This window comes from Gymnogyps californianus, chromosome 20 (assembly GCF_018139145.2).
Source record: "Gymnogyps californianus isolate 813 chromosome 20, ASM1813914v2, whole genome shotgun sequence".
Lineage (NCBI taxonomy): Eukaryota > Metazoa > Chordata > Aves > Accipitriformes > Cathartidae > Gymnogyps > Gymnogyps californianus.
The window spans coordinates 3,571,993-3,585,176 of record NC_059490.1 but is presented as its reverse complement, the minus strand read 5'-3'; the positions used below and the strand labels follow the sequence as shown (position 1 = coordinate 3,585,176).

Genomic DNA, 13,184 nt, shown 5'->3' with positions numbered 1-13,184 from the left:
ACCAACAAGCGCCCAGCCCTGACCCCCGCAGCCCTTACCGGAGGCTATCCCGGGAGCCCCCGGCAAGGGCGGCGCAGGCAGAGCCGCGGCCGGGCCGGGCCGCGACGGCCGGTGCGCGTCCGTGACGGCGGCAGGGCAGCGCCCAGGCGCCGGGAGTTCCTGACAGGCAGTAGCATAGACGGCCCCGGCGGGGCGGGGAGCTGGAGACAGGCACCGCGAGGGGCAGCCCTAGCCCGGACTCCGCCGTATATAAGCGGCGCGGGGTCCTGCGGGCGCGGTCCTGTCACGCTCGCACGGGGAGGAGGCCGCGGTGGCGATGGCGGATTTTGATCCTTACGACGATCGGGCCTACAGCAGCTTCGGCGGCGGCCGGGGGTGAGCGCGGCGCTGCGAGCGGCGCCAGGGCCTGGGCCGCTGGGGAGCGCCGAGGGCTCCCCCTGGAGCAGGGAGGGAAGGAGGGAGTGGCGCTCCGCGCCCCCTCGGCCGGGCGAGGAGGGGGCGCGGCCGGGCAGGGCCTAGCCTGCCCCTTTGCCTGTGGAGATGGCGGGCGGGTGCGGCGGGGGGGGGGGGCGGGTGGAGAGAGGGACGAGGGGCCGCTGCCTCTAGGAACCTTTCGGGCTCGTCTGGCCCCGCTGCCTTCCCTTTTCCGGGGGATGGGGGTAAGCCCGGCGGGGCGCGTTTCCCTCCGGCCATGGCGGGCCCGCTTTGTGACGCGAGGAGGAGGCTGTGGTGTCCCGGGAGGGGGTAGCGGCCGTCCGCTCGCTACGCGGAGCGAGTGCCGCAAGGTTTAGGGCCTGGCGGCTTGGGAGCGCCGGGAAGGGGCGGGAGGAGGAGGGTGTCGCTGTGTTCCCGCCGGCCCGGAGGCGAGTGGAGGGGGGGGGGGGGATTTAGGGAGGTGCTGGGCCAGAGCCAAGGTAGGCCGTGAGGAGCTCCTGCAGGGACAGACTGGGAGGTGGGCGCTTCCCGTGAAGGACTGTAGGGGGGCGAGAGACCCCTGCCTTGGCGGGACGAGCTCCGCACGGCCAGGTGCCCGGCGGGTGGGGGGGAGCTGCTGCGGCGCCCCCCAGAGCGGGCAGCATGGTGATGCCTGCAGCGGGGAGGAAATGGGAGGGCTTTGTCGTGCCTCCGGTCGGGGAGGGCTGTGAGCCGCCGTCCTGCGTTATCCGGGGCTCCGGGTGCTGACTCCAAATCTCTGATCCTTAGGAATAGGGCTTGTCTCATCTCTGTTTCTTTGCTGGAAAGTGCGTATAGGGGAGGAGCTGCAAAAATAATAACGAGCAGTTACCAAGTTTGTCTTAAATCAGGTTAGGAAGACACAGTTAGCAATTGACTTTTTTGAAGGTTGGTGCCATATAAGTTTCTGTGTGCACTAAAATAAAACAGTAGGCATAAAACTATGAAATAAACTGTCTTTGTGAACAAATCTTAACAAGTTTGCTATTTTATAATCTAATCTTCCAAGATATGTTTCCTGATCAACAGTGTTCTTGTCCTTTCCTGTTCTCAGAGGAATAAATCAGTTTCATTTCAGACTGTTTGGGCAGCAGGGAGGAGCTACTGCTGAGGTTATAACAGGAGTAAGTTTTCTTGTCTTTGGAAACACTCTGACACTTAAGCTTTGTAAGCTCATTTTTATGCATAGATACCCTTTGTGTCAAGAGATGTCCCAGAGCAAACAGATGATGTAGCCACTTACAATTCTGTTATTTTTTTTAAATCCTGTAACAAATAACCTTGACAGCAGCCTAAAGTGGCACTTGACACTCATAATAAATTCAGATGTTACTATACAGTCTATCCTAGTCAATGTAGGCACATTCTGTGAAGTAATAAAATTAAAGTTAAAATGTTACTTTCATATTCAGATTTCTTTAACAGAGTACTTAAACTTGCTCTCAGGCAAGACGTGGATACTTGTTTTGGTGAACTAAAGGTGTCCTGCTCATTAGCAGATGCCTTTGCAGATGAGAAAATGTACTTACTCTGAATTAGCTGTAGTTTTAAGCCTCAGATGCTACTAATATTAGAGTGCAACTTGTACTTGCATCTAATTTATCATTATTAGTAGTAAGTTACTAACAGGTAATTCACAATTTCAGACCTTAACAGGTCTCCGTGCTTTGTATAAAGTCTCATAATATGTGTACCATAATGAAAACATGACTGTTCTTCAAGATTCTGATTAAAGAATCCCATGTTAACTTGAAGTGACTCCTAGTCATTTTTAGGCACTCTAGGACTGTAAGAATAGTGTAAACTCAGGTGAGATATAACAGGTTTTGTGGAAGTTGCATTTTGCATAACCTTTGGTCTGTATAGAGAGTGAGCATAGGATTTAAGTGTGACAGATAGAAAACAGTAGTGCCCAACAAGTTCTAATGTATGTAAGATATCTGCCTCTTTCTCATACTCTTCAAAATTATGGTGGAAGAGCAACAGAATATGACTGTGGTGTGATGAGACAGGATTTTGCTACACCTGAGGTGTCTGGTAGAGCACTGATTAAGAGCTGAAGCATAATACTATGGTATGCAAAAGTCACTTTATTCCAGATGAAGAGCATGCTGCTGACATTAATAACAAAAGGCTTACTATAAAAGCTTTTTAGTAAGTGTTTTGGAGCCCAAAAATTGACACAAAAACCTGTAATTGAGCATACTGAGGCTTAGTTGAAACTCTGAACATCTGTAGAGCTGCCCAAAGTTGAAGGAAACTGAGTATCCCTCCTGACTTGCTGGTAGGCTGTTTGTTTAGGTGTGGCTTTAAGCACTGGGCTTAATGCTGGGCACCTTACTCAAAGGTTAAGATTCATCTGCTGATGTGCTGTACAAGTGAGTGAAAATGGAGAGCTAGTCTTTGTCCTTCTGGCATTTTGTGTCCTGTGTCTTACCCATTTAGTGTTAATAAGTGTCTCCTAATTTTTAGGCTTGGGTAAGCTTTTTGTTGAAGACATCTAATGCTTACTGTAGAGACGTACTGGATTGCTTGAATAAATTGGGTATGTATTTAGAGTTGTGGTCTTGGAGACTCTTGACAAAACTTGCATCCTGCTGAGCCTTATGCTGCCTCTGGTAAAGCACTAATGTTGGAATCCAGTTAGGCTGTTGTCTCTGTGCTATGCAAAAAGATAAATACTGAGCTATTGTTTTGATCCTTAGTGAAAGGCTATTAAACTCAAATACTAGCTTTCAAAATATTGTTTTGAACTTTTGACAGATCTTGTTTTCTGGAGAGAATAACTAAACTTTCTAAAAGAAGCTTCAAAATGATAGTTTAGTTGTTCTTTCACCCCAATATGGCCTTACAATGTCATTAACTCAGTCCACCAAAAAGTCAGTCTAATTATAGGGATGTTTGCTTCTGCATTTGCTAGAAGCAAGCTTTCCTCTTCAGCTTTCTGCTTTGGTTTTCTGAAAAAGAAATCAAATAGTTGTGTTTCAGATTCCCACATTAAGATGACATTATTACCTAATTGTGTCTGAGCAAAAGTTACACTGAGTGGGAAATGCAGATATTCATTTAACACTTTGGTGTGACCCACTTCACTTAGCTCAGATATGTTTTTAATTATAGTTGACTTTTGTCCTATTTCGTTACAAATGAGAGCATCTTCTTTCAATCTCATTGTTTGGTTACTGAAGTCAGCCTCATTTATTTATTTTTTTTTTTAATTTCACTGTTTCAGTGTTGAAAAAAATGTAGAGAAGTGTAGAAACAGTTTCTTTGTGTTGCTATACCTGGATTCTGTAGGAAACTTAGTTTGGAACCTAGTTATTGACCATTCCTGTTCCTCAAATAGAGACTAAAATACCAAATACATAGTTATATATTTGATAACTGAGGCCTTAGTGGATCAAATTCAAAAAGAATACTTCATTTTCTGACTTAGTATCAGTAGGGATTGCACAATAGGGCATGGATTTCCACACACCCCATGAAGTTCTGGTGTGCTATGGTAGAAACAAGGTTTGTCTGTAGCGCAAAAAATTCTTCTGGGGATTGCTAACTTGCGGGTGTGGTTTCAGAAGCAGCTCAAATTGATCTGAGTGGAGGCTGCTGTTGAAAGCTGTAGTTCGAGCCCTTGCTTTCGTTCTCCTTCCCGTGTTGGCGTGAGTGCTCTTTGCAGCTGTCCAGATCACCTTGTTGATCTGGCTGAGAATTCAACTTTAGGGCGAGTTTTTAGGCAAATCAGCTCACCGAACGAGATGACTGGCAGTTCAAGGAATGTGTAGAAGGAGGGAATGCTCCTTTTAAACTCAGCTGAAGCAATTGTGATGTTCCTATAGAACATAAAAATTAAGAATTTTTTTTTTTGCTGCAAATTAAATGTATGGTATTTTAATAGCTGGTTTTAAGGCCATAGATGAGAATTAAGGACAAAGGCGTGGAACTGATTCTATGTATTATGGAATTCTTTGGAAGGGTAACTTGGCTTTCTTGGAGTTCCTCCTTAAAACTTAGTCATGTGGCTAAAGTTAATTCTGCTCTACATCCACAGCACCCAACTATAGCAGCTTTAGTTCTCCAGTATGTTTTTGACTCTGACTTGTTAATGAGACAAAGGCAGATGAGGAATATTGTCAAAAATGCTAAAATATGAACCTGGGTGGACACTAATTAAAGATATGTAGGTTGTGATTCAAGTACATTTAGCAGCATGCTGATAGAGTTGGTAACAAATGACTCCTGCGTGGAGCTGCTACCATAAAAAGGCACAAATGACAGGAAGAGTTAATGAATCTTATTTAAGATTTCTGTATTATCTGATTCATTAGTAATAAAATATTTATTCTGGAATGGCAGACAAGTACATTGCTTGCCCAATGGATTTCCCGGCTGCATGCAACCAGCCAGAATAAAAGGAAATAATAAAATTATTTGACCTTCTGTATTTTAGGTAGGACTCCTCAGAAATCTAATTAGTCCATGTCACACCAGCAAATCCTCGTTTGGTACAGTTTGTGTTCCACCGTGCTTTTAAATCCACAGTGAGCCTCTGGGAAAGGGAGCGGACATGAACAAAGCCCAGTAAGAGTAAGGCGTTGAAGAGAACATGGGCAGAGTAGTAGGTAGGCATCTCAGGTAAAAGTCGGAAGATTGCTTAGGTGGGGCAAATGGTGTTGGAACCAGTGACAGCGGCATCCTGTAGTCTAGAAGTCCAGGAGCTATAACTTAAAGTTGCCTTGTGCCCACAGTGCAAATCTTCCTCTCTGTAAAGGAGATCAAAGTCGGCTTTGGAAGATTAGGCTCTACAGGAAATTAACACACAGATGTGTTACATTAATACAGTAAAGAATTTAGCTGGTACAGTCTAGCTTTTCAGCAACCAATGCCAATAGCCTTAACTGAGACTGGGGGAAAAGATAGGAAAACTTAACCTAGTTTACCTCAGCCTGTAATTCATGAGACACAAAGGAAGAAGTAAACATCCAAATAGCACTGAAATTGGTTTCTCTGCCTTAGAACACCTTCTTCAACCAAATTTTTTAATATGTGTTCAACTCGAAGCATTCCAGTCCAGATATCTGACAGTTATGACAATAACTTCAGAGTTAGGAGAAGATGTTTCTGTTAAGCTAAAGGCTGCTGGAATAATATAGATGATTGTGGAGTGGATGTTGATAATATACCATTTAGTTAAAAGCATTGGATCTAGCTTAATTTCAGGATAAGATGACGAACCTGTGCCAGGCAAGTATTTCTTCACTGCTATAAACTGATCTTAAAATCTGGTCTAGGATGTATTTTTTAAGAGGTAATGTTTTTGAGTAGGGGCAGTAGAGATAACCTTACGTTGCTTTTCTTAATGGATTGTGGGATGATGAAGTAGTTCATTCATCGCTTCGTTACTGAGTCACCTGTAATGGGTTTAAATATATTGTTCATTTGTTTTTCCACTGAAGTACTGCATCAGGTAATACTAGAAAGGAGTTGGCCAGTAGTGGAGGTGGCAGGTACAGGCAAAGGGATAGAAAACTAAGGGAAGTTGTGGAAAAATCCACTTCTAAAAAGTCAAACAGCACCTGAGCAGTGCTATATGCTATATTACTGGCTGTGTTGGGAGTCAAGTTCTTCTTTTCAACAGGTCTCGCGGTGGCGGCCTTGGTTCCCGCAAACAGAAAGAGCTGCCAACAGAACCCCCTTTCACAGCATATGTGGGAAATCTACCCTTCAACACTGTTCAAGGAGACATAGATGCCATCTTCAAGGATCTCAGTGTAAGGAGTGTACGACTAGTCAGAGACAAGGAAACAGACAAATTTAAAGGTGAGTGTTCACAGTTGTTTTAGTTGTAGATGGCTAACTGGTTGGAAAAAATGAGGAACTTCTAAAGTCACTTTAATGGGGCATTTCAGTCTAAAGCACAATTAGCTTGTTAATCTGTGTTTGTTCTTTATGTTGACTTATGCAGGCTTCTCATTCACTAACAAGTAAACATCTCATTTGAATGAGATTCACTGTTACTTCCATCATTTTAAGATACAGACTAACCTGAGTGACAAGAGTCAATATTTGCCCTGCCATAAAAGGACTTTCTCAAACCTTGTTTGTCTTGTATAAATGCTAAAAAAGCTGAAGTGTCTGACCCACTTAAGATCCAGGACCTTAAGTGTTGAGTACTTACACAATCTTTCTTCAGTTCAGAAGACTCCCATTGCTTCAGCTCTTTTTTTAGTAGACAGGGAGAAAAAGCAAGTAGATAAGCCATTCAGACAACTGTTTTGGAGGATGCAGATCTGATTTCCATTGGAATTGGCCAGTGGAAAGGGAGTATATTTGTAAGTTAGGGGAGAAGAAGGCTTAACTCAGATAACAGAGGGTCTTAGAAAAGGAATAAATTCACTAAATGATGTGATGACACAAAATCAGACTGCTGGCCAAGCAAGTACTTCAGCTTCTTGTTTAAAAATACTAGTAACCAAATGTCAATATTCAGCTAAATAACTGTCTAAAGGCATAGATCAAATCTCATCTGTAACGAGAGCCCTATGGTAAAGGGAATTAATCAGGCTCTTGGCATTTGTGTAGTGCCCATACAGAGTTCTATTTCAGGATTTGTCCCCATCATTAACAGGCATAGGTAAATGCATTCATCATTAATGGTGTTTGGTTTCCGAGTTGTGTACATCTTGCACTTATGTCATAGCTAATGTTTGAAAGAGAAGGGATATGCAGGAAGAGTAGCTTCTTACAAAGGCCTTTTAAAGTGCTGGTATTAACTTGTGAGGTTCTTCTTACAGGATTTTGTTACGTAGAGTTCGATGAGGTGGAGTCACTCAAGGAAGCTCTTACGTATGATGGTGCAGTAAGTATACTTGCAATTAATTTGTGAAATAAAAAGATGAGCACAAGTCTCAAACTCCTTGGCAGCCCATATGATACATTCTGAAGAGATTCTCCCCTTTATTTAATAGCTTTTGGGTGACCGATCACTCCGAGTGGACATAGCAGAAGGCAGAAAACAGGATAAAGGTGGCTTTGGCTTCAGAAAAGGTGGCGGGCCTGATGACAGAGGTGACTTCCGTTTTTCTAAATAACTTCTTAAATGTAACGGTTGTAGTTATGACTTCTGATGCTAACTAATGCTAAGACAAGGCGTGCAAGTAAACACGAAGATTACATAGGAAGGAGAAATTCTGTATGTATATACACATTTCTAACCTAGCTGCTGCCGCTCCTGAAACGTCTGGAATATAGATGCGCTTTGTGTCCAAAAGCTGAATATGTTGTCACTCCTAGCCCAGGAAGTGAGACCAATACCCCTAGTAATATACAGTGTCTTGCAGAGGACAATCATAAGCCCAACAGTCTGATCTGCTACTATTTTATTATGATGTAAGAAAAGTGAGTAAGCTAAGTAAGCACAAGTAGACAAATACTTATTTTGGACTACCTGTCTCCTGTTCCAGTGTAAAAACAGGCTTTGCTGTAGTTGAAGCTTAATTGAACTAGACTCACTAAAGGTTTCCATTGAATGTGTATTAGAGAAACTTTTCTGACCGCTTATTCTTGGTTAACTTAAACTGACCTTTTGTTCCTATGCAATGGAACTTGGTAGTACCAAAACGAAAGGATTTTCCAGCAGCATGACTTTGGATATTGAAGGACTGAAACTTTGGTTTGGTATCCCCTTGATCAGTCTTTCCCACAGCTTCAGACCTGAACACAATTGTGGCTTTTTTCCTAGGAATGGGAGGAGGTTCCCGAGAATCCAGAGGAGGTGGATGGGATTCCAGAGATGACTTCAATTCTGGTATCAGTATTAACACTTATACAGATAGGCAGCCCAAAAGGCACAGAAATGTTCTCATTTTCATGTCAGCTACATTTGTCCCCATTACTGTTTTGATTGAATCTACTGTGTGCCAACTTTGGACATCCTACAGCTGCAGTGGGATTCTTCAGGGGGAATGTTCCATTGCCTTATAACAGAGGAAAGAGTCTTGATTGTAAATTTTATGAAACAATCCTAAATGACAGAATACTGGTTCAAACGTAGCCTATCGTGTCTAGGTTTTAAGCATTTCTCAAACGTGTGGCCAAGTACATTTCTGAATAGTAGCAGAAACAGACAGATCATGTGGAAAAGCTGATATTGTATTCTTTCAGAGCAAAGGCTTTCCCCTTCTTAAGGAGATGTGACATCATTATATGTGTACCCCTGAAGCAACTGACTTCTCCAAAGATGTGTTAGTGTTCCAAAGCACTTTTAAATGCAAAATGTTCCTAAACTTTTAGACCTGTTAGGGTAATACAAGTTGCAGCAAATGACTGAGCTTGCTGAGTGGAAGGTAGTGATGGAGCCACCAGGTTTGCTCTTGACTTCCAGTCAGTTTCTAGCTATTAGAAGCCAGGGTGACATTAACACAATTGCTGTTGTCCTCTGAAATCGTGGGTTTGGTCCATTTTCTGATGGGGAGATGCTGGCAAGTGCAACTTTGCCATGTCTGGTCTCTGCGTAAGTGGAATGGACAAAGTAGAAGGAGCGGTAACAAAGTGTGCCCTTGCTGCTAGCATGAAACTGAAGCATGGTGCTGGAGAGAGGAAGCTTGCTACAGCGCTGTGCTTAACCTGCCTTCGTAGCTAAGCATTCTGGTGTCATAGCTTTATACCTTCTTTGGCAGCTTCTTCAAATGTGGATGCATTTCAGCTTGTTAGATGCTGGATGAGTTATTTGTGAGCCGAAAGTTTAGCATTTAAGTCTTAGTTGCTACAGAAGCTTTTCTTCTCAGGTTGTACAGCCTTGCTCTGGATCAAGGCTTTAAAGATGGTGGTTTGGCACTGAAGTAAGGGACAGTCCTGCAACTCTGCCAAATACTGAAGTGGAAAGAAAAACCTCAGATGGGAACAAAACAACTTTCTCTTCCAGGTGGCTTCTGAGAAACTGAGTATATTCCCCTTAGGTGTGCTATTAGCCTGAAGTATCCTCCTCCCATTGAATGCTGGGGGGGGGGCTTGGAGAGATCCTCTACGATAGTCATTGGTACAGACTGGAACTGTGGTCAGTGACAGAGTTCTTGATTTTTTTGGATACATAAACTGAAGAAACACAGTCGGTTTCATATTTAAAGTCTGAATTGGGTTTTTTCCAGCTCTTTAATTAGTCTAGTAAATGCCTGGTCAGTTTGTAGTACAACTAAAAAGCCTTGGGGTTTTGCTCTGTTTTTCAAAGGCTCTGTTTTATAAGGACTGTGTATTTCATGACTCCCTAGCTATTTTCCCATTTGCTCTGCTCCTGCAGATTTCATGCTGAGGCTGTAGCCAGTGTGATCATCTGGCTACAGAAGTACTCTGAGTACTTCTAGTGTTGTCTCTGAATTCAGCTAATGGTGCTAACAATCTGAAGTTGCAGCTGAAGCTCGTATTTTAAGCTCACTTGATGACCCACTCTCCAACACTCCAATAAGGCTCTAGGTGGATAAAGCAGTTTCTGAACTTGGCATAGTATACTTGGTTTCAAATGGAATCTGTATGACTCTTCTAGAACGTGATAGAGATCTGTGAAGCAATCTGTCTACGAAGGCTCTCAGTGCATCATCTTGGACTGACAGCAGTGATTTGCAAGGTTTTCCGGTCATCCAGATAAAAATCTAGATTAAAAGCATTGCAAAATGTGGTCTTTAAATTCACTGTCTTCCGTCTTCAGGATTCAAAGATGATGACTTCTTGGGAGGCCGGGGTAGAGGAACCCGCCCTGGAGACCGGCGACCACCGGGTGCCTCAATGGGAAGTGGTGGCACTGGTCGCTTCAGAGATGGGCCTCCCCTTCGTGGATCTTCCATGGACTTCAGAGAGCCAACAGAAGGTAAACTCGTTGTGTCTTCTGTAATTCAGCCTTCCTTCATGAAGGAGACTCCTGCTTTCTTTGTCAGGTTAAAGCTACTACCCTTGACAGACAGATCTTAAAACCTTAATGTTTTTTCTTTCAGAGGAAAGAGCACAGCGACCCCGACTTCAGCTCAAACCTCGAACAGTTGCTACTCCCCTCAATCAAGTAGCCAACCCAAACTCTGCTATCTTCGGTGGAGCCAAGCCCCGAGAGGAAGTAGTAAAAGAGCACGACTGAGTTTGGGGTTAAGAGGGAATGGGGAGGCGGGAGAAAAAGCAAGACAGTACAGAGTGACTAGCTCTGCTGGAATGTCAGCCCTGCAGTTTACCATTCCTGCCATCTGGTATTTGTCCTCTTTGAAACCGAAAACACAGAGCTTGTGAATGCATGTCAGCTGTTAACAAGTGGTTTTTAGTACGTTCTTGGCTTTGCTGTATCTAGTGCCTGCTTTGTGCTGAGTTTCCCTCTTCTGTTTCCTTCCAAGCAGCACAGTTGCCAGTAGATAAGGCAGTGTAGCTGCTTCCACCAGTGTGGAGGTCTCTGGACAAAGGTGCTGCTTCACTTCTTCCTTTCTGGGTTTGTTTTACTTTAGAAGCACAGGTTAGACTTAGTTATTTCCCTGTATTGTTTCCTTTTACTTCCTCAGTGCTCCTCTTCTGACCTGCATGTCTTGTTCTGTATTGCTGTGGCTCTGAAGAGGAAAACTGGAGAGTCCAGATGAGTTGAACAGAGAAATTTACAGTTCTAACCAAGTAGTGAAATACCATTTATGACAATTGGTGATAGAGTTACTGTGTACAGCAGAGACCCTTATAAAACTACGGGGGACGGCTGCCCTTTCACACAGGTTACCAGGAAGTACCAATTTAATAGATGCAAATAAAATTGGCGGACAAGAAGCCTGGTGAATAGGTGGTGGAATCGGTATGGATAAAGCATCTGCCAGCAGACTCTGGCTGGTGGCTGTCTATTGACTTCAAAGTGGTATGATGCTACACCTCTGAGCTCAAGGTTAGTGCTGCCAACATGTGCCTGTTTGAGCACAACTGCTCACTGGCTCTTTCTGCTTACTTTTTTGGGTTTTACATGTTTGGTAAATTTTTAAATGAAGTTTCTACAAATAAAACGGACTTTTTTTATTTTTGTTTAAGGAGTGTATACTTTGCCATGCAGTATGTAATCGCCATTATCCCCTGTATTTCTTTGCCCAGTGGTGTACAGTTTTAAGACCTCTGCTTTCAGAATACCTTGAAAATGGGCAGATTAGAAATGGTTCTGCTATAGATTCTCTTCGTGTAGAAGTTTGGGTAAAAAGCATCTCTTAATTGCTGCATCTCTCTTCACTTGGAGTGTTTCTTGCCAGTGTTGTGTGAGAGGAGGGAGGGGAGGGGAGGCTGGAGCAAAAGGAGAGGGATCATTAATGTTTAAAAACAAAACCTGGGTTGACAACACTGAAGTGTGGATCTGTCCAATGCATGAGAAGAACTTGGGCCCCTAACGCTAGCGCTGACTGCTTTCAGATAAACCAGCCAGCACACCAGAGTACTTTCTTGCAAGAGGAGTTTGGAAGCATGGCTGCTTCACTACCAGCATCACTGCTAGTAGTGAGTTTCTTCCCTGAAGTTACCTTTGTAATGTCAGAGTCCCAGCAATTTACAGAACTACTCTTTCCTTCCTTCTGCCTGTCACTTAATCTGCTTCTGAGATAAGAACCATTTGTCTAACACTAATACTTAATTTAAGACAGACATGCATTTGTGTGGTTGTATTCCAAACCAATAATTGATCTATTTACATCTTCAATGTGGAAAAGATTTTAAGAACAAATTCCCATATAAAAACTCACCTCTAGTCAAGACCGTTGACTTTTAAATGTAAAAAAAAAAAAAAAAAAAGGAAAAGAAAAGAATTCCAAACACTTAACACGTTCTGCTTCATAACAAAATAAATTTATGGATATGGTATTTTGTGAATGATCTTTTAAATAAAAGAAAACATTAAGTAATAATTAACATTGGTCTTTATTTGAGTCTGCTATAGCATGTTTTTTTCCTCCCCCTCAGTTTTCAAACGTTGTGTTAATTTGGAAATTTGCTTCTGTAAATTTTATGGGGAAGCAGTACCAGACCCATTCTTACACAAATAAGGGCGGGGGGGAAAGATGAAGGGGAGGAATCTAATCTAAACAAGTGCTGGAACACGCAGGACACAGTGAAGTCAAAATTGTGTACAAGTGGAAGTAAGCCCAAGTTCTTTGTCCTGTGGCTTCAGTGTAACTTCAGTTATATTGCTAAGGCTGCCAGGCAGAATTTGGAAGTACTGTAGCTTGCAGGTCGTACGGCTCGTCGTGCCGTTTCCCATCGGCTGGGTTCTGCTGCCCTCTGACCAGAAGCCCCTGCCCGGTACAGGGCAGAATGTGTGTCCTTCCAGTTTGAGTCGTGATCAGTTTAACGTGGAGTCTTTGTGGCAAGACAGAGTAAATAGATGAGCTTGCTGCTGTCTTGCCCAGTTTCTCCCAACTTTTTCAGCTGCCCTGTTTCCCACTAGACGTAACTTAATGGGGCTGTTGTCCTGTGTCTTTGAAGTATATGCATACTGCAGGGTAAGCTAAAAGAGCCATGGTTTTATTGAGGAAATGAGCTCTGACCTTCCTGCTGGTTTTACTGCTTTCCATAGCATGAAAGGATGGAAAGTGTTCCTGCCTTCCGGCTGCTCAGTCCGCTCTCTCTTCAGAGCTGCTCTTACAGCAGCCTGAGCAGAGAACCCAAATCCTGCTCTGGAGCCACTTGCTGAAGCAGCGTGTGCCCTAGCACCTGACTGTCCTACACGAATAATAACCTGCGTTTTCTATGTG

At 43.5% G+C, this 13,184-nt stretch overlaps 1 protein-coding gene across 3 annotated transcripts; it reads left to right on the top strand.

Moving 5' to 3' along the window:
• Positions 1-305: 305 nt before the first annotated feature.
• On the top strand, positions 306-12,338 carry EIF4H (eukaryotic translation initiation factor 4H). 3 transcript variants are annotated; one of them, XM_050908816.1, is made up of 7 exons: positions 306-375; positions 6,086-6,267; positions 7,242-7,306; positions 7,416-7,515; positions 8,189-8,254; positions 10,148-10,306; positions 10,431-12,338. In XM_050908816.1, the coding sequence occupies exons 1-7, from the start codon at positions 317-319 to the stop codon at positions 10,565-10,567; spliced, it is 768 nt and encodes a 255-aa protein (XP_050764773.1). In that variant the 5' UTR covers positions 306-316; the 3' UTR covers positions 10,568-12,338. The 3 variants fall into 3 exon arrangements, with proteins under 3 accessions (XP_050764773.1, XP_050764774.1, XP_050764775.1); XM_050908817.1 differs by having other exon boundaries at positions 8,189-8,260; positions 10,157-10,306; XM_050908818.1 differs by lacking the exon at positions 8,189-8,254.
• The last annotated feature ends 846 nt before the right edge of the window (positions 12,339-13,184 follow it).

Bases quoted from the DNA above. Each gene is read 5' to 3' on its own strand.
- EIF4H (XM_050908816.1), top strand. From the start codon at position 317: ATGGCGGATTTTGATCCTTACGACGATCGGGCCTACAGCAGCTTCGGC. The intron at 376-6,085 runs GTGAGCGCGGCG...TCTTTTCAACAG, and splicing joins AGCTTCGGCGGCGGCCGGGG to GTCTCGCGGTGGCGGCCTTG. The intron at 7,307-7,415 runs GTAAGTATACTT...TTTATTTAATAG, and splicing joins CTCTTACGTATGATGGTGCA to CTTTTGGGTGACCGATCACT.